This window comes from Ahaetulla prasina, chromosome 6, assembly GCF_028640845.1.
Source record: "Ahaetulla prasina isolate Xishuangbanna chromosome 6, ASM2864084v1, whole genome shotgun sequence".
In the NCBI taxonomy this organism is placed as follows: Eukaryota; Metazoa; Chordata; class Lepidosauria; order Squamata; family Colubridae; genus Ahaetulla; species Ahaetulla prasina.
Genome location: NC_080544.1, coordinates 78,864,078 through 78,882,229, shown reverse-complemented (window position 1 = coordinate 78,882,229; position 18,152 = coordinate 78,864,078). Strand labels below are relative to the sequence as shown.

The window sequence follows — 18,152 nt, the reverse complement described above, 5'->3', positions numbered from 1 at the left end:
AAAATAACTTGTAATTAACCTACCATGTTCCACTTTATAGAAATCTTTTTTTACACAATGGCAATGTATACCCTTCAGTTTCTGTTGGCTATGCTGCATACATGAAACCAGGGATGAAATGCTCCCAGTTCGGACCAGATCGCCCGATCCAGTAGCGATGGTGGCGGGTGGTTCGGAGAACTGGTAGCAAAAATCCATGCCCTCCCCCCGCCCCAGCTGAGTTGTGTGATCATCAAGAGGTTTTGTTTTTTTTTACTTTTAAAAGCATTTTTTCTTTGGCCAAAAAAATGCTTTTAAAAGTAAAAAAAAAGCCTCTGATGATCGCGCGGCTCAGCTGAGATCATCAGAACCCTTTAAAAGCATTTTTAAGCATTCAGCCGAAGAGGTTGTAAAAAAAATGCTTTTAAAAGGTTCTGCCAATCAGGCAACTTGGCTGGGATCGTCAGAACCCTTTAAAAGCTTTTTTTCCTCTGGCGATCCCAGCCAAGTTGCCTGATCATCACAGGCTTTTAAAAGCATTTTTTCTACAACCTCTTTGGCCGAAGAGGTTGTAAAAAAAATGTTTTTAAAAGTAAAAAAAAAAAAAGTTGGCCACTCCTACCTAGTCACATTACCCACCACCACCAAGCCACGCCCATAGAACCGGTAGTAACAAATTTTACATTTCACCCCTGCATGAAATATAAAAACATGAAAGTGTTGTTTAAGCCAGTATTCCACAATATCAGTGGAGATCTAAAAGTAGTGGTTTTGCTGCTCAGAATGCAATTTGGTTAAACCAAGTATATCCATGGTATAGGATCTCCTGCTGGAAAAGGAGGTTGGATTAGAAGACCTCCAAGATCCCTTCCAACCTTAGAATAACATATATTCTATGTTCTAAGTACTGTTGTTACATATGCAAATAGGACAACCGTGCAAGATATTAGTATTACATTAAAAAGAAATGGCTAGTCCATTACTATTTCCTTTTACATGCTTATAAATCTATATAGTACTCTGCTTCTTTCTTGAATCTCTTTATTCTTTTGAGATGGTCCTGGGTAATACATCTTGTTCCTGGGATTCTAAGATCTACTTCTGTCTTAAAATAGCAGGTGGTACTGCTATACTCAGCATCTTTTTAACAGCTCAAGAGGATGAGCATTCTTATCCATGACATCAAGATATCAGCAGGAGGTGCCCTAGAATGATGTAATTAGCTCTGTGCTTTAAGAGTTTCACCATGCTTTTCTTACCCAGGAGATTAAAGCTATGGTTTCAAGATTGGCTCATCCTTTTTAAGTTCCACCATGAACACTATATTATCTGAAAGCAGCATTTCACCTTTCCCTTTGAGCTATTAAGTTGATGTTTCTTAATATACTGATTGGATATATAATTTTAGTTATAATTGTAGATCATGTTGGCGTGTTGTAACTCTGCTGTCCCTATTTTTCTTAAGTGTAACTCTGGTACTCCATTGTTAAGATAAAAACTGGCGAAGTTTCAGAAACTGGATTTCTGAAAAACATTTTGGCTAACTGGTCATAAAAATATTTTTACGTATTTCTGGTGTTACGGTATGCACTTAAGAATACTGTATTTGTTTAAGGCTGGTTGAAGGTGTGGCAAAACTTAATGTGTGGATGGAAGTAAAAATTGAACTGAAGTAACATTACTTCATGAGAAAAGAATATTGTTGAAAATATAAAAACTCAAGGATCTGTAAAATATTTAATTGGTAAATAAAGATTTGGGGATATTTTTACAAAGTTGTTGATATAGATTGGTTGTTCTAAAAATTATGATAATCAAAATGCTTTTCTTTGAAGAACACTTTTGTATACTTTTAATAGTTTTATGATGCATAAACTGCCTCTGTACTGTATTTGAGTATGATACAACAATTGCAACATAGGCACAAATTTTTACTCTTCGATAGAAGGTTCTTCCTGTTTTTAATCATCATGTATAATCATTCTTTCCACAAATTATTTTTCATCTAGTTCTACAGAAAAATAGATGTAATTATGTTCCATGACACAGATAGTAATGTATATGCCCATATTGTTATCCAAAATCTAATCTGTTTTTATATTTTTAAAATCTAGTATTTTAAGTATTTTTATAAAGTGTTAAATTTCTGCTATAAATTCATTCCCACCCAGATTTTCTCTGGGTGAAATTAATATAATATTCCATTTATTTGATATAATATTCCATTTATTTGATAGTCTTTTTATTACCTTGAAGCTAGATATTGAAGTCGTTTTATTCGCATTTGCAAGAGTTTGATTCACCCATTTAATGATAGTTTCATCATTTACTTTCTCCCCTTCTCCAAGGTCTGATAGTACATTCAAAGTATATCTGCAATAGATAGTATATGTAACTAGTAAGGAACATTAAAGTTGTCCTGAATTTTCCAGTATTATTTTAGATATTCAACAAAATCTACATAAGGTGTGACTGCATTAAGCAAAGAAAATAAAAAGAAACCACACTGTATTGTACAGAAATTCATCACAAAAGATAGTATAGGAATTTAATTGTTTTTTAACCAAGAGACTGGGCCTATTTTGATAATTATAATCAATATCATTAACTATATCACTCCAATCACTACCACTCTTTAAACACATTTCCTAAAACATGGTTCACAGAAATTAGTGTTGAGAATAGAACAGAACAGAACAGAACAGAATGAACTTTATTGTCACTTTGAATGTATACTGATTGGCATACATTAAAATGAAATCTTATTGCATACAGCACTCAAAAGATCATCATCTCCAATATACACTACATAACCATGACAGAATGAGTGAGTGAATGAATCAATGAATGAATGAGTGAGTGAGTGAATGAATGCAAAATTATGCATGTACCCACATATATATATGACACAGAGAAATTACACAGTCTAGTCCGGATGTATAAATTTACATGGCGAAAAAAAACAATGAGGAAATAATGAAGAAACCTAACTGATATCACAGCTGAAGCCAGACAGGATGAGCGCTAGTTAGACTGGTGACAACATGACCACCAGAATTGTGCTGTCAAAAGACTATGCTAACAAAGTTAAAAGTACTTTGTGCAATGCCCGCTCCGTGGTTAATAAGGCTCCCTTGATTTATGATCTTATCCAGAGGGAGTCCGCGGACTTTACGGGCATTACGGAGACCTGGTTGGGCACAGAGGGGGATGTTCCCCTGGTTGAGTTGTGCCCACCAGGTTTCCGTGAATTTCATCAGCCGAGGGCCCAAGGTAGGGGTGGGGGGGTGGCAGTTGTGATTAAGGAAAGCCTAGAGCCGAGGGAGTCCACTGTGTCTCAGATAGCTGGTTGTGAATCCCTCCTTGTGAAGTGGGGCCATAGGAATCAGATGGGTCTGTTGATCACGTACCTGGCTCCTTGCTGCGTGACTACAGCCCTACCTGAGCTGCTGGAGATGCTTGCCGAGGTGGCAGTTGAGATTCCCAGACTTTTGGTCATGGGAGATTTCAACTTGCCATCGGCCGGCTTGTCGTTGACGGCAGTGCAGGAGTTCCTGGCTTCCATGACGGCCATGGACCTGATTCAAGTAACTGATGGCCCTACACACACGGGGGGAGGCACACTAGACTTGATTTTTATCTCTGGACAGTGGATTAATGATCTGGAATTAGGAGATTTAGTGACGGAACCGGTGTCATGGTCAGATCATTTTCTCCTTCGCCTAGACTTTCGGACCGCCGCTCACCACCGCAGGGAGACGGAGCCAATGCGTTGGTTCCGTCCCAGGCGCCTGATGGACCCGGAGAGGTTCCAGACGGAGCTTGGGCCGTTTCCTGAGGATCTTGCCCACGGCACGACTGAAGAACTAGTTGCGGCCTGGGAACGGGCCGCGGCTGGGGCTTTGGACTGTGTCGTGCCTTTGCGGCCTCTGACCCGGCGTAGATCTCACTTGGCTCCTTGGTTCTCTGAGGAGCTAAGGGAGATGAAACGCCGGAGAAGACGCCTAGAGAGCACCTGGAGGTCTAGCCGTTCCGAGGCTGATCGGACACTAGTGAGGTCTTTTACTAAGACCTATCTAGTGGCAATGAGGGAGACGAAACGTTCCATCGGCAGATAACCGCCCAGCCGCCCTGTTCCGGGTGACCCGCTCCCTCCTTCGTCAGGAGGGGCGGGATGACCCCCTACAGGGACGGGCTGAGGAGTTTAACAGTTATCTATACGATAAAATCGTTCAGCTTCGGGATAGTTTAGACCAAAATTGTGAGGATCCAGATGGAATGGAGGAGGCACGTCTTGTTGAGGTAGTTTGGGATGAGTTTGAGTCTGTGGCTCTCGAGGACGTGGACAGGTTGCTGGGAAGGTTACATGCAACCACATGTTTACTGGACCCGTGTCCTTCCTGGCTGGTGCTGGCTACTCAGGAAGTGACATGAGGCTGGCTCCAGGGAATTATAAATGCTTCATTGTTGGAAGGGGTTTTCCCCGCCGCCTTGAAAGAGGCGGTGGTGAGACCCCTCCTCAAGAAGCCTTCCCTGGACCCAGCTATTTTGGGTAACTATCGTCCAGTCTCCAACCTTCGCTTTGTGGCGAAGGTTGTAGAGTGTGTGGTTGCATGGCAGCTTTCCCAGTACCTGGATGAAGCCGTCTATCTAGACCCGTTCCGGTCCGGTCATAGCACAGAGACAGCTTTGGTCGCGTTGGTGGATGACCTCTGGAGGGCCAGGGACAGGGGGTGTTCCTCTGTCCTGGTCCTATTAGATCTCTCAGCGGCTTTCGATACCATCGATCATGGTATCCTGCTGCACCGGTTGGAGGGATTGGGAGTGGGAGGCACCGTTTATCGGTGGTTCTCCTCCTATCTCTCCGACCGGTCGCAGACGGTGTTGACAGGGGGGCAGAGGTCGACCGCAAGGCGCCTCACTTGTGAGGTGCCTCAGGGGTCGATTCTATCGCCCCTCCTGTTCAACATCTACATGAAGCCGCTGGGTGAGGTCATCAGTGGTTTTGGGGTGAGTTATCATCTGTACGCTGACGATACGCAGCTGTACTTTTCCACCCCGGACCACCCCAACGAAGCTGTCGAAGTGCTGTCCCGGTGTCTGGAAGCCGTACGGGTCTGGATGGGGAGAAACAGACTCAAGCTCAATCCCTCCAAGACGGAGTGGCTGTGGATGCCGGCACCCCGGTTCAGCCAGCTGCAGCCGCAGCTGGCTGTGGGAGGCGAGTTATTGGCCCCAACGGAGAGGGTGCGCAACTTGGGTGTCCTCTTGGATGGGTGGCTGTCGTTTGGCGATCATTTGGCGGCCGTCTCCAAGAGGGCCTTCCACCAAGTACGCTTGGTGCGCCAGTTGTGCCCCTTCCTTGACCGGGATGCCTTATGCACGGTCACTCATGCCCTCGTAACTTCCCGCCTGGATTATTGCAATGCTCTCTACATGGGGCTGCCCTTGAAGTGCACCCGGAGGCTGCAGTTAGTCCAGAATGCAGCTGTGCGGGTAATAGTGGGAGCAACTCGTTGCTCCCATGTAACACCACTCCTGCGCAGTCTGCACTGGCTTCCTGTGGTCTTCCGGGTGCGCTTTAAGATTTTGGTCACCATCTTTAAAGCGCTCCATGGCTTAGGACCCGGGTACTTACGGGACCGCCTGCTGTTACCGTTTGCCTCCCACCAACCCGTACGCTCTCACAGAGAGGGCCTTCTCAGGGTGCCGTCCGCCAAACAATGTCGGATGGCGGACCCCAGGGGCAGGGCCTTCTCTGTGGGAGCTCCCACGCTCTGGAATGAGCTTTCCCCTGGTTTACGTCAAGTGCCTGATCTTCGGACCTTTCGCCGTGAGCTGAAAACGCACTTATTTATTCAAGCGGGACTGGCCTAAAATTTTATTGGATTAAAATTTTATTGGGTTATTTATATTTTAATATTTTAATTCGTTTTAAATCTGGCCACTTTATAATATGTTTGTTTTAATTTCTTTTAATATTGATACTGTGATTTTTTACTTGGCTGAGTCCTTCGGGAGAAGGGCTGAGTCCTTCGGGAGAAGGGCGGTATAAAAATTGAATAAAATAAATAAATAAAATAAATAAATAAATACTTAGTTGTAGTTGGACTATGTGCATACTTCTTAAAAAAACTTTCCATTAATATAGCAGAACCCCTAAGCATTATCTTTGATAAAGCTTTCACTACAAGTTCCCTTCCCAAACTTTGGTCACTAGCCACAGTCATCCCTATCTTCAAAAAAGGAGACCCCAGCTTAGTCGGAAATTACAGACCGATCTCTTTGTCCTGTGTCACCTGCAAAGTCATGGAATCAATCATCAACCAATCCATTACCTCACACTTAGAAACTAACAACCTATTCTCCAATAAACAATTTGGTTTCCGGAAAAAATTATCATGTAACTTACAACTTCTCCACTGTAAAAACATATGGATTACAAATCTTGATCAAGGCAAAACAATACATGCAATCTACACAGACTTCTGCAAAGCTTTTGACTCAGTAGTACACGATAAACTTCTCCTAAAACTAAAATCCTATGGCATCTCAGGACCCCTTCACAAATGGATATCCGCTTTTCTGTCTAACAGACAACAAGTGGTCAAAATTGGCAATGCTCTATCAAATCCTGTTCCTGTCAACAGTGGCGTTCCTCAAGGCAGCGTCCTTGGACCACACTCTTCATACTATACATTAATGATCTTTGTGACCATATCGCAACTAACTGTTCTCTTTGCTGATGATGTCAAACTATTTAACACCACAGACAATACATCTATCATTCAAAAAGACCTTGATCATCTAACCACTTGGTCTAAAACATGGCAACTCCAAATCTCAACCAGCAAATGCTCAGTCTTACATATAGGAAAAAAGAACCCAAACACTAAGTACATACTAGATGGACATTACCTTACAGATGACCCCCATCCCGTTAAAGACCTTGGAGTTTTCATGTCAAATGATCTAAGTGCCAAAGCCCACTGCAACTACATAGCAAAAAAAGCTCTAAGAGTTGTAAACCTAATCTTGCGTAGCTTCTTTTCCAAAAAACACCACACTATTAACCAGAGCATGTAAAACATTTGCTAGACCAATTCTAGAATACAGCTCGCCCGTTTGGAACCCTCACCACATCTCTGACATCAATACAATTGAACGTGTCCAGAAATATTTTACAAGAAGAGTTCTCCATTCCCCTGAAAACAACAAAATACCTTATCCCACCAGACTTGAAATCCGTCGCCTTCGACAAGACCTAAGTTTAACTCACAGAATCATCTATTGTAATGTCCTTCCTGTTAAAGACTACTTCAGCTTCAATTGCAATAATACTAGAGCAACCAATAGATTTAAACTTAATGTCAACCGCTTTAATCTAGATTGCAGAAAATATGGCTTCTGTAACAGAGTCATCAGTGCTTGGAATACTTTACCTGACTCTGTGGTCTCTTCCCATAATCCTAAAAGCTTTAACCAAAAACTCTCTACTATTGACCTCACCCCATTCCTAAGAGGACCATAAGGGGTGTGCATAAGCGCACAAAAGTGCCTACTGTTCCTGTCCTATTGTTTTTCTTTTCTTCTTCCTATATACATATATGCTTATACCTCCTTATATTTACTCATATATGTGTTTATATATTATATAATCTTTTTGTATGATACCTACATATATTGTTATGAATAAATAAATAAATAAATAAATAAATAGTCATTGACCACCTGCTGGTTAATATCTCTGGAGGCTGAATGAACTGACAGAAAGGATAGGCCACGACCAGACTTTGGTTTGCTGCCTGGAGAGAAGGAGGTTCAAGGAAGAGCTGGAACAGGGTTAACACAGACAGCCAGAGTCAGAATTATAGTGAGAAAGACTGAAATAAAATATTGTACTGGGAACTGAGTGAAAGGATTGCAGGAGCAATTGTGTTGAGAGCTGAAAAGGTAAAAAAAATATTGAATGCATACTTAGTAGCAGGTAGGGATCAAAATTATGAGGAACCCTGCAGTGAGAAAATAGGGAAAATATCATTTAGCTAGCATGTTAAATGATTAAAGGTGTTAAGTTCGGGCAATGAAGAGGCAGGAGACGATACAAGTGACAACAGCTCTTTGGTTTATTGTGATCCCAGCAAAAGCCAACAGGCAAAAACCCCTCTTTAAATAGGATTTTGGCTGAGGCATCAGCCAATCAGCAACGTGCATTTTCCCGCCCAAATTTCCCTCCTGAAATTCAAATACATTACACTCCTCCCCTCCCAGAACACATTTCACCATATTTACATAGTATTTTTGCATATTATTTTTCCACGTAGTCACGCACGTAGACAGGGCGTCTCCTAACTCTTTCTGACCTGCGCAATTCATTCCCTGGGAGTGAGTCGAGCTGGTCGGAGGGACTGTTTGTTCCTCCCAGCTCCTCCTCTGGGCCATCCGGCCCTGGATTATTGGCAGAGTCGTCCCTGCTGTCCTCTGGAGGAGCCGGTTGGCGTCACTGGACTTCTTCAGATTCAGCTAAGTCCTCCGATCGCCTCGGGGTTGAGTTAGCTGTTGGTTCAAATATTGGGTAGTCAGGGTCTGGCTGTTTGGTTTCTGGATTGTTTTGTATTCTTTTTTGTAATTGATCTATGTGGCGTCTCCATACTCGGCCATCCCCCATGTCCACTATGTATGACTTTGGGCCCGTCACTCCTACAATTGTTCCCTTAAGCCACGCTGGGCCCTCACTATAGTTATGTGCCCATACCGGTTCACCTGTTGTCATTGTTCTGGTTCTTCCCTTTGTGCTTTGGTACCCATCAGGGGAGTATGTTGGGTTTAACCGATCTAGGGGGCACCGGAGTCTTCTACCCATTAATAACTCTGATGGGCTGCGGCCGGTGGTCACACAGGGAGTTCTATGTTGAACTGCCAGGAAGGTATCAATTTTGGATTGCCAATCTCCTGGGCTAATTCTAGATAGCACTTCCTTGGCACTGCGTACGAAACGTTCTGCAAGTCCGTTCGTCGCTGGGTGGAAAGGTGCCGAGAGGACATGTCGGATGCCCTCTTCTGCCAAGTACCCCTCAAACTGGGTGGCTGTGAACTGTGGGCCGTTATCAGACACTAGAGTGTCGGGCAACCCGTGTGTCACAAATAGATGCCTCAAGACTGTGATTACCGCTTCCGCTGTTGTGGTTTTCATGAGTAAAATTTCTAACCACTTCGAGTAGGCATCTACCACAATTAAGAAGGTCTGCCCATGGAACGGCCCGGCAAAATCTATGTGGATCCTGGACCAAGGACCCTGGGGTTTCTCCCAATCCCTAATGGGGGCTGTTGGGGGTAGTGGCCTTGATTCTTGACATGCTTGGCATTTCCCTACCCAGTCACTAATGTCTTTATCCATTTGTGGCCACCACACGTAACTTCTCCCTAGGCTTTTCATCCTCACAATCCCCGGGTGGCCCACATGCAATAGTTCCAACACATGCCCTTGTAATTTCTCCGGAATAACCACTCTATCCTCCCATAACAGACAACCCCCTTGTACCGACAGTTCCGAACGCTTTTTTGTAAACTCTTTGAAACGATCCCCCGGTGCAGCGGGCCATCCCCTCTGCACCCAACCGATCACAGTTCTTACGACAATGTCTTTGTAAAATGCCCTAGTCACTTCCGCAGATGTGACTGGGCCAGAGTCCAAAAAGTCAATCAACAAGACGAGCGTCCCTGGGGTCGGGTCTTCAATAGTCTCTGGCAACGGGCATCTACTTAAAGCGTCCGCATGTCCCAAATCCTTGCCCGGTCGGTGAGACAGTTTGTAAGAATATGCTGCCAGGAAAATAGTCCAACGGGTCAGCCTGGGTGATAATGCAACCGGTGTTGGACGGTCCCCCGCCAATAGTCCCAATAAAGGTCTGTGGTCTGTAACTATTTCAAATTGCCGCCCAAACAGGTACTCGTGGAATTTTTTAACCCCCGAAACTATAGCCAGGGCTTCCCGGTCTAGTTGGCTATAGTTCCTTTCCGCTACGGACATCGTGCGGGAAAAATATGCGATAGGGGCTTCTGAACCGTTCGGTAACCTGTGGCTGAGGACAGCCCCTACCCCGTAGGGTGATGCATCACAAACTAGTACTAGTGGCAATGTCCCATTATACTGAATAAGAAGGCTCTCTCTGGACAAGAGATTCTTAACTCCTTCAAATGCCTTAGCCTCAACCCTGCCCCAAGTCCACACAGCTTTTTTCGCTAGCAGTTTATGTAGCGGTTCGGCTACCGTTGCCTTATCTTTTAAAAATACCGCATAGAAGTTTACAAGCCCCAAAAATGCTTGTAGTTCTGTTTTGTTTTTTGGGGTTGGAGCTCTTCTAATGGCTCGCACTTTACTCTCCGTTGGGTGGATGCCTTCCTTATCTATCCGGTAACCCAAGAATTCTACAGATTCAACTCCTATCTGGCATTTGTTGAGTTTAACCTTAAGCCCCACAGACCTGAAAATGCCCAAAACCTTCCGCAATTTGACCCCTAATTCTTCCAAGTTTTCTGCTGATACCAGTACATCGTCGAAATATGGAACTACTCCCGGTAGACCTTGTAGGAGTCGTTCTATTAGGTTTTGGAATAACCCGGGGGCTACACTAACTCCGAACTGAAGTCGAGTGCATTTAAAAGCGCCCCGGTGTGTGACAATCGTTTGCGCTTTGGCTGTTCCGTTGTCAACCGGTAATTGTTGGTAGGCTTGAGCCAGATCGAGTTTGGCAAAGACCTGTCCCTGCCCTAACGAGTGCAACAAATGTTGCACTACGGGAACGGGGTAAGCACTCTTTTGCAATGCTTTGTTAAGCGTTGCCTTATAGTCTGCGCAAATCCGGACTGATCCGTCCGGTTTGACTGGGTTCACTATTGGTGTCTCCCATTTTGCATGGTCGACGGGGACTAGTATTCCCTGGCTTACTAACTTATCTAGTTCCCTGTCAATCTTGGGTTTGAGGATGAACGGGACCCTCCTAGCTTTTAATCTAATGGGAGCCACCTGGGTCCAAATTGAATGAAATGGGGGTCCCCACGTACTTGCCCAGGCTGTCTTGAAAAACGTCCTCGAATTCCTTCAACAATTCGTCCTTCAGGTTGACTCCATTGTTGTGGACCCTGGTTATGCCCATTCCTAGGGCTCGAAACCAGTCCAGTTCCAGTAAAGTAGGCAAGTTTCCGTCAACGATGGTGATCGGCAGGGTTTTCTTGAATTGTCCATATCTTACTCTGACCGTTGTGGCTCCTTTTACGGGGATCCGGTTTCCCTGGTAGTCTTGCACTCTCAGCTTTTGGGGTTGTAGCTGTCGTTTCGCGACTTCTGGCAGGTCCCGTGCGACCGTGTCCCAGGACATAATCGTGATTGATGAGCCGGTATCCACCTCCATTTTACACTGCACTCCTTCGATGTAGGTCTTAGTGAATATTTTCTTTTCTATGCGTGTCGATGCGTGGCCCACCTGCACAGTGGTGTGATTCGACTTCGCGCCTTTTTTGAACTGGCCAATCCCTGGCCGCTTCGCTGAACCGGCGCCCTGCTGATTGGCCGGTTTGAATTTTTGGCGGGAAGGTTGGGAGGCTCGACAAGCCTGAGCTATGTGTCCTTTCTTTTCACACCACCGACAAATTGCGTCTTTGAACCTGCAATTCTGTCGTTGGTGTTGGCCTCCGCAACTCACGCACTTGTCCCGGTCGCTTCTCTCCGGCCTCCCGGTGTGGAAAACCTCTTCCTCTTCTTCACCATCCGATTCGGCCTGGATTTCTTCGCTGTGGACTGGCGTTCCTTTCGCCGCGGCATTCAGCGTGTTCGGCTTTTGTAAGGTTTCCGCCGCTTTGGTGGACATCTCGTGTGCCCTGGCCTCATCCAGGGCTATCGCCAGGGTTAGGTTGCTTTTCGAAAGCAGCCGCCTCTGTAGTCGGATGTCCCTGACCCCACAAATGAGTTGTTCTAATAAAGAGTCCTCTAAGTCTCTATACTCACAGTGGTTTGCGGCTTTCCTTAATGCGGCCATGTATATGCTTATCAATTCGCCCTCTCGCTGAACTCTTTGCCTCAACTCGAACCGTTCTACAAACTTCGATGGCACCAGCGCGTATTGTGCTCGTAGCGTCGTCTGTAGCGTTTGCCATGGCACCGACTGTACAGGCGTTGGTTCCGACAGCGATTCGGCGGTATCGAAGACTTCTGGCCCACAGTGGCTCAGGAAGTAAGCGCGCTTCCGATTATCCGATACTCCTTGCAGTTCGTTAGCTTCGAGGAAACACTCGAAACGAGCCATGAACGACCCCCACTTCTCCTTGGCTGGGTCGAATGGTGCTGGCGGCGTATAGCTAGACATCGCTATGTATCTGCTCCTGATACTGGCTGTTTTAAACTAAGTTGCTCCTTCAGCTCTTTTCCCGGTCTCACTGCCTTCAATATCCCACCTTCGTCGCCAATGTTAAGTTCGGGCAATGAAGAGGCAGGAGACGATACAAGTGACAACAGCTCTTTGGTTTATTGTGATCCCACCAAAAGCCAACAGGCAAAAACCCCTCTTTAAATAGGATTTTGGCTGAGGCATCAGCCAATCAGCAACGTGCATTTTCCCGCCCAAATTTCCCTCCTGAAATTCAAATACATTACAAAAGGTGTTCCTTGATTTATGACCATTTGTTTAACATCCATTCAAAGTTACAACGGTGCTAAAAAAAGAGACTTACAACTGCTCCTTGCACTTACAACTGTTGCAGCATCCCCATGGTCTTGTGGGAGATACTAGCGTGCAGATGCAAATTCAAAGTTGCTTGGAATGTTGGAGGATTCCCATACTGATGGGCAGAAGGAAGTATGGAAAAAGATGGAAATCAAAGTCTTGTATGTAAGTGGGACTGGAAATTCACTGTTGCCCTATGATGCACCATTTTGCCCAATTGAAGGTTACAAACAATGGAATCAACATGAAAGTTTTAGCAATATATAGATATATGTATGGCATTCTAGGTTGCAACAGTTTTTACAGATTTATAAGTCCTTTATCATAAAGAATAAAAAAGTGGAAAAAACCTAGAGTTGTTATCTGGATTTTAAACTGCTGGTTGAATAAATTAAGAACTCGAATGGAAAAAATTTGAACCATTTTTGTCTAACCGTTAAGGGCTTAGGAGATTGTGAGTTCTAGTCCTACCTTAGGCATGAAAGCCTTCTGGGGGACTTCGGGCCAGTCATGATTTCTCAGCCCAATCTACCTCATAGATTTTTGGGGGAGGAATAAGAGGAGGAAGGAGTATTAGGTATGTTTACCACTTTGAGTTATTTATAAATATAATAAAGGCCAGATATAAATACAACTTACTTAATTTTTAAAGTCATTGGATTTAGCGAGATGTAAGAAAGCCTCACCTTCTCATTAATTGCCAGACTAGTGCCAAGGTCAAAGTTGGGTTGCCTTCGTTGAGATCTTTTCCACCAATTCCAACTAATGAAAATCTGGCATTTGTCTTTCCCAGTTCTACTGCATAGTTACAATTTTCAATCTAAAATGATTTGATTGTAAGATACAAATCACAGTTATTATCCAGTGTTTTAAAAAGCAAATATTTTGACCTGAAACTTTTGGAAGGAAAAAAAATACCACATAGAATATACACTTTTACTTTCTTTAATGTATCCAGTTAGAAAATGTTTTGAGCAAGGTATCATTTGGATTTGCCAAACATATTATATCAAGGCTCATTGGGAGAAGTTAGTATTTAGTTTCTAATTAATTCTTTAGATTAAATTGCTATATTTTGTTATGCAATTCTGCCCTCACATTTGCAGTCTCAATAATCCAAATGATTTAAATTTACATTAAAGTAGAGGCATGATTCTGCTATGAAATGCATAAAAATTATTTCCTTCCCAGAAGTATTCTATTAAAAATAATAAATTTGGCATGTGATGTTATTAGTAAGATGTTCAAAACTGGCTATGAATATGTATGATTTGCAACTGCTCTTTAGCTTTCCTATAAGATTTTTAAATGATTATGAAATAGTGGAAAAGTTGCCAAAGCTCTGGTTTGCCTGTAGATTTTTTAACAATATATATTTGCACTATGATATGTTAATACAGTAAAGAAAATCCCAACACTGTATGTGAACAATATATAAAATACTTTGTTATTAATCAAAGAGTAATTTAAGTTTCTGCTCTTTTTAAATCTTATTTATGGCTATGTAGATTATATCCAGAGATCTCTCAACAGTTAGCCACCTGATGGTGTATCACTAAATATGCCTCTACTGTGCACTGCTTTTGCTGATATCCACGTTATTAGCGGTGGTGGCAGTCTATTGGTTTTATGTCAATGCTTCAACATTAGCCAAATAGTAACATGGAAGTTACTTCAGTGCTTAGTTTCAAGATTCTCTTACAAATTTCTACTTGGCTTTGTGAATCACAAATAGAACCATAAAAATTATCAGTGGAGATATTAATTTACATATATGCGCCTATCTGTACCCTGTTTGCTTGTAACTGAGATAGATGAATAAAAATTAGTGGTGATAATGAAGGCAGCAGAGTTCTTAACATAGAAATTTTTACAAACCTTTTTCATGTTACCCCCAAGTGCAGGATATGGTGGTTTGTTGACATGACTCCATTCTACAGGTACACGGATCATTTCATAGAGTTGAAAGATTACTAAACCATCACCAAGGTCACTGGGAAGGTGAGGGAGAAATTTTTTTTATTCTAATTAAAAGCAAAATAATTATCTTTTAATTAATCAGAAAACAGATATTTTCACTGCTTCTACATTTTCTAAATTTCTCGTTTAAATTATTTATTAAAATCATTCACAATTCACAAGACTATTTTAAAGTATTATTATGATTGGTTGAGGTCAGCCAGATGGTTATATTGGCTGGATTTGGCATTTTTATCCTTCTCAGGCACATGAGATAGCCCTTCTCAGGCACATGAGATAGGTAGATGTGGATGTTTGATGGTGTTAGCGGTATTGCATAATGTAAGCTGTTCCAAGTAAAGCTGCCTTTTGTAATTGACTGAAGATGAATTTGTCAAGGATGATGGTGTTCAAGTGATGTTCCAATTGTTTTGAGATTGCATTTAAGGTGCATATTACTATGGAACTATTTTTGCTTTCTTTTGCCACAGTTGTTCTATTTCTATTTGCAGGTTTTTATATTTTGTTATTTTCTCCAGTTCTTTTTCTTCTCTTCTGTTGTCTCCAAATATTGCCATGTCCACTATTGATCTTTCTTATCGACAACTAAGTCTGGGATGTTATGTGGCGGGTGTCTGTTGGTTTTAATTCTAAAGTCTCAGAGCACTTTAAATTCTTCATTTTCTATTTCTCTATTTTATGATCCTACAAGTTCTTGCTTGCAGGCAAATTATTTTACTTGCAGATCTTCAATTATTATTATTATTATGTACACAACAATGTGAACTCAGTTCTTTAGCTGGTGTTGGCCTTTATACGCAATGAGTTCTAAGATGTCATAATATATTTAGCATAGATCCAAGCAGTGTATACTTTATAATTGGAAAGTGTATACTTTATAATAATGGAAATTTTGTCAAGGCACAGATTTTTTAAATGCCATCCAAGATTTTTTGGTATGGCATGCAATGTGCCGATAACCAATTAGACCACCATGGATGATTTATGCCATAATCTTTCAACTTTGATTTTCAGATCTTGATATTTTGTATAATCTGGTATGTTAATTCATCAATTTGTATTCAACAATCCCACAATATAGTGTAATGATAACACATATTGTAATATATTGTTATTTATCACATTTATACAGCAGCCCATCTCACACAGAGAGATTTTGGGTGAAGTACTATGAAAAAAAACATATAAACTTTATTTTAAAATCACTTAAACAGTTAAATAATTAAGCATAAAGAAGAACAAGATTTTAAGAAGGTTAAATTCAGAATGTTATACATGTGTGGGCTCCCTGCTGCCAGGAGATCTCTTGTCAGCCTCCCAGTACCCCCAGTATTGTCTGAGATTGACAGTACTCCCAGTACTGTTTTAGAGAGTGGCCCAGACAGGAAAACAAGATGAGTTAATTCTACTTTATTGTAGGGCTATATTAACAGATTCTTGCCAAACTAAAGTACAAATCTTCCCGTGGTTATCTTTTCACCTAATAAGTTGGGTGGATCCTTACTAAATTTCCCTTCCACTCCCTTTTATTTGATTGTTCCCTAGGCTGCATCTGTCCCCCTCATTTCCAAGGTCATTGCCTCATACAATTTCGTGCCCAGCCCTAATGAAAAAATACATGTTTGGCACCTTCCTAGATCCCATCAGATGGAAACTCTTAGCCGATGGCATGCCCAACATGTATCTCCTGTCAGATCTAAAGTGTGATGACTCCCCTGGACACTTCCCCAGATATCTCTCCAGATGTCAGTTTGGAGGAGGATGAACAAGTTACAGGCACATTTGGAGGGGAGGTGGTCAAGCAGCTATTGGGAGTTGGCTGAACCACAGCTGCAGCAGAAAAGTCCTGAGCTCCAGGTGGGGAAAGCACACAGCTGCAGCCAGTCTGATGAGGAAGAAAGAACTGCCATCTGCACCTGATCCCAGAATGCATAGGGCAGAGAAAAGGCAGGAGCAACAAAGCTCAGCCCAATTACTCTTGAGGAGGCAGCCTTGCCTTTCTTGATGGGCTGCACCAGAAGCTGGCTATTTAGCACAGCAGACAGATGGAGTCAATGCTGGGAACAATGTGTTCATTTCCTTCCTATGTGTATCCCGGTCATAATTCTTGCCTTGCTTTGGATTGACACCTGCTTTGACTTGGATCATGCCTTGTGAACCCTCTTGTATTGTGAGTTAATTTTGCCTGATAAGTTTACCTTGTTTGGGAAACTTTCAGGTGCCTTGTGGACTCATTGGCCATTGCTCTGTGGACTAGCAACAGTCTGCTTTTGGCTGGATTTAATTGGGACGGTTCTGGTTTTTTTGTGAAGGGAAGAGTTGTGAAATATTAATAAAACCACTAAACCACTGTTATGTGTGAGTGAGCAGGACAGCACATAATGGGTAAACAAATGTAATTGGGCAGAGGCAAATAATCCTTCTCAATGCCACATAGGGTTTTAAAGGTCAAAAACAGCATCTTGAATTGCATCTGGAAGTGAACTAATAACCAATGCAACTCATGGAAAAGATGTGTGGTATGTATTCTCCTAAAGGCACACATGACAGAATAACAAAGTTGGTCTTCTAGTCCAATCCCCTGCTCAAGCAGGGAATTCTATACCATTTTAGATAAAGTTGAAATGGTAACTTTTTCGTGCAGTTGCAATTTGCACCAGCTGAAACTTGAATACTCTTCAAGGACAGCCTCTTGTACAGCATATTAAAATAGTTCATTTGGGAGGTAAGCAGAACCTCATGGTCCCAGAACAGGTATACCGTATATACTCGAGTATAAGCCGAGTTTTTCAGCACGTTTTTTGTGCTGAAAAGCGCCCCCTCGGCTTATACTCGAGTCTACGTCTTCGGGAACCCCGCACAGGAGGGGGTACCGAACGGACTCCCATGGGAGGGACGGGGAGCGGGCCCGCCGAGGTCTCGCGGGATTTGTCGCCCCCAGGCCGGCCCCCATTCCCGTGTCTGGTGGGCGGACGGCGCAAACTTGGCGGGCTGTGCATTGGCGGGAAGCCCTGGTGGTGCAGTGAGAGGGCTGGGCAGGGCCGCCAGCCTTCTCGGCTGAGGAGGAGGTTTCCCGACCCGCGAGCTTCGCCGCCGCGAGAGCCACCCAAAGGCCAGAAGAAAGGTCATTCCATCGAGTAATGGGCGGCTCCTTCCTCTCCGCCTTACCCATGCTGTGCGAGCCGGCTGGGCTGCAACACCGCCGCCGCCGCTCCTTCCTCAGCCTCCCGGGCCTCGCGCTCTAGCAGCCGCCAAGCTCAGGCGGACTCGGCAGCTCCCCATCAGCACTCGCACGGCGCGATTCGGGCAGGAGGAGTCGGGTTCGCTCCGTGGTGCCGCCGCCGCCGCCGCCGCCGCCGCCACGGAGCGAGCCCGACTCCTCCTGCCCGAATCGCGCCGTGCGAGTGCTGATGGGGAGCTGCCAAGTCCGGCCTGAGCTTGGCGGCTGCTAGAGCGCGAGCCCCGGGAGGCTGA

The 18,152-nt window shown here is 43.6% G+C and overlaps 1 protein-coding gene across 2 annotated transcripts in view; it reads right to left on the bottom strand.

Annotated features, from left to right (window-relative positions):
* Window positions 1–18,152, bottom strand: part of PLS1 (plastin 1) — a 74,408-nt gene that overhangs the window by 12,018 nt on the left and 44,238 nt on the right. For both annotated transcript variants that reach the window (XM_058188476.1, XM_058188475.1), the window contains 3 exons: window positions 14,577–14,691; window positions 13,385–13,518; window positions 2,229–2,352 (listed from right to left, as the gene is read on the bottom strand). In XM_058188476.1, the coding sequence (XP_058044459.1) occupies window positions 2,229–2,352; window positions 13,385–13,518; window positions 14,577–14,691 (373 nt within the window). The remainder of the gene's footprint in view (window positions 1–2,228; window positions 2,353–13,384; window positions 13,519–14,576; window positions 14,692–18,152) is intronic.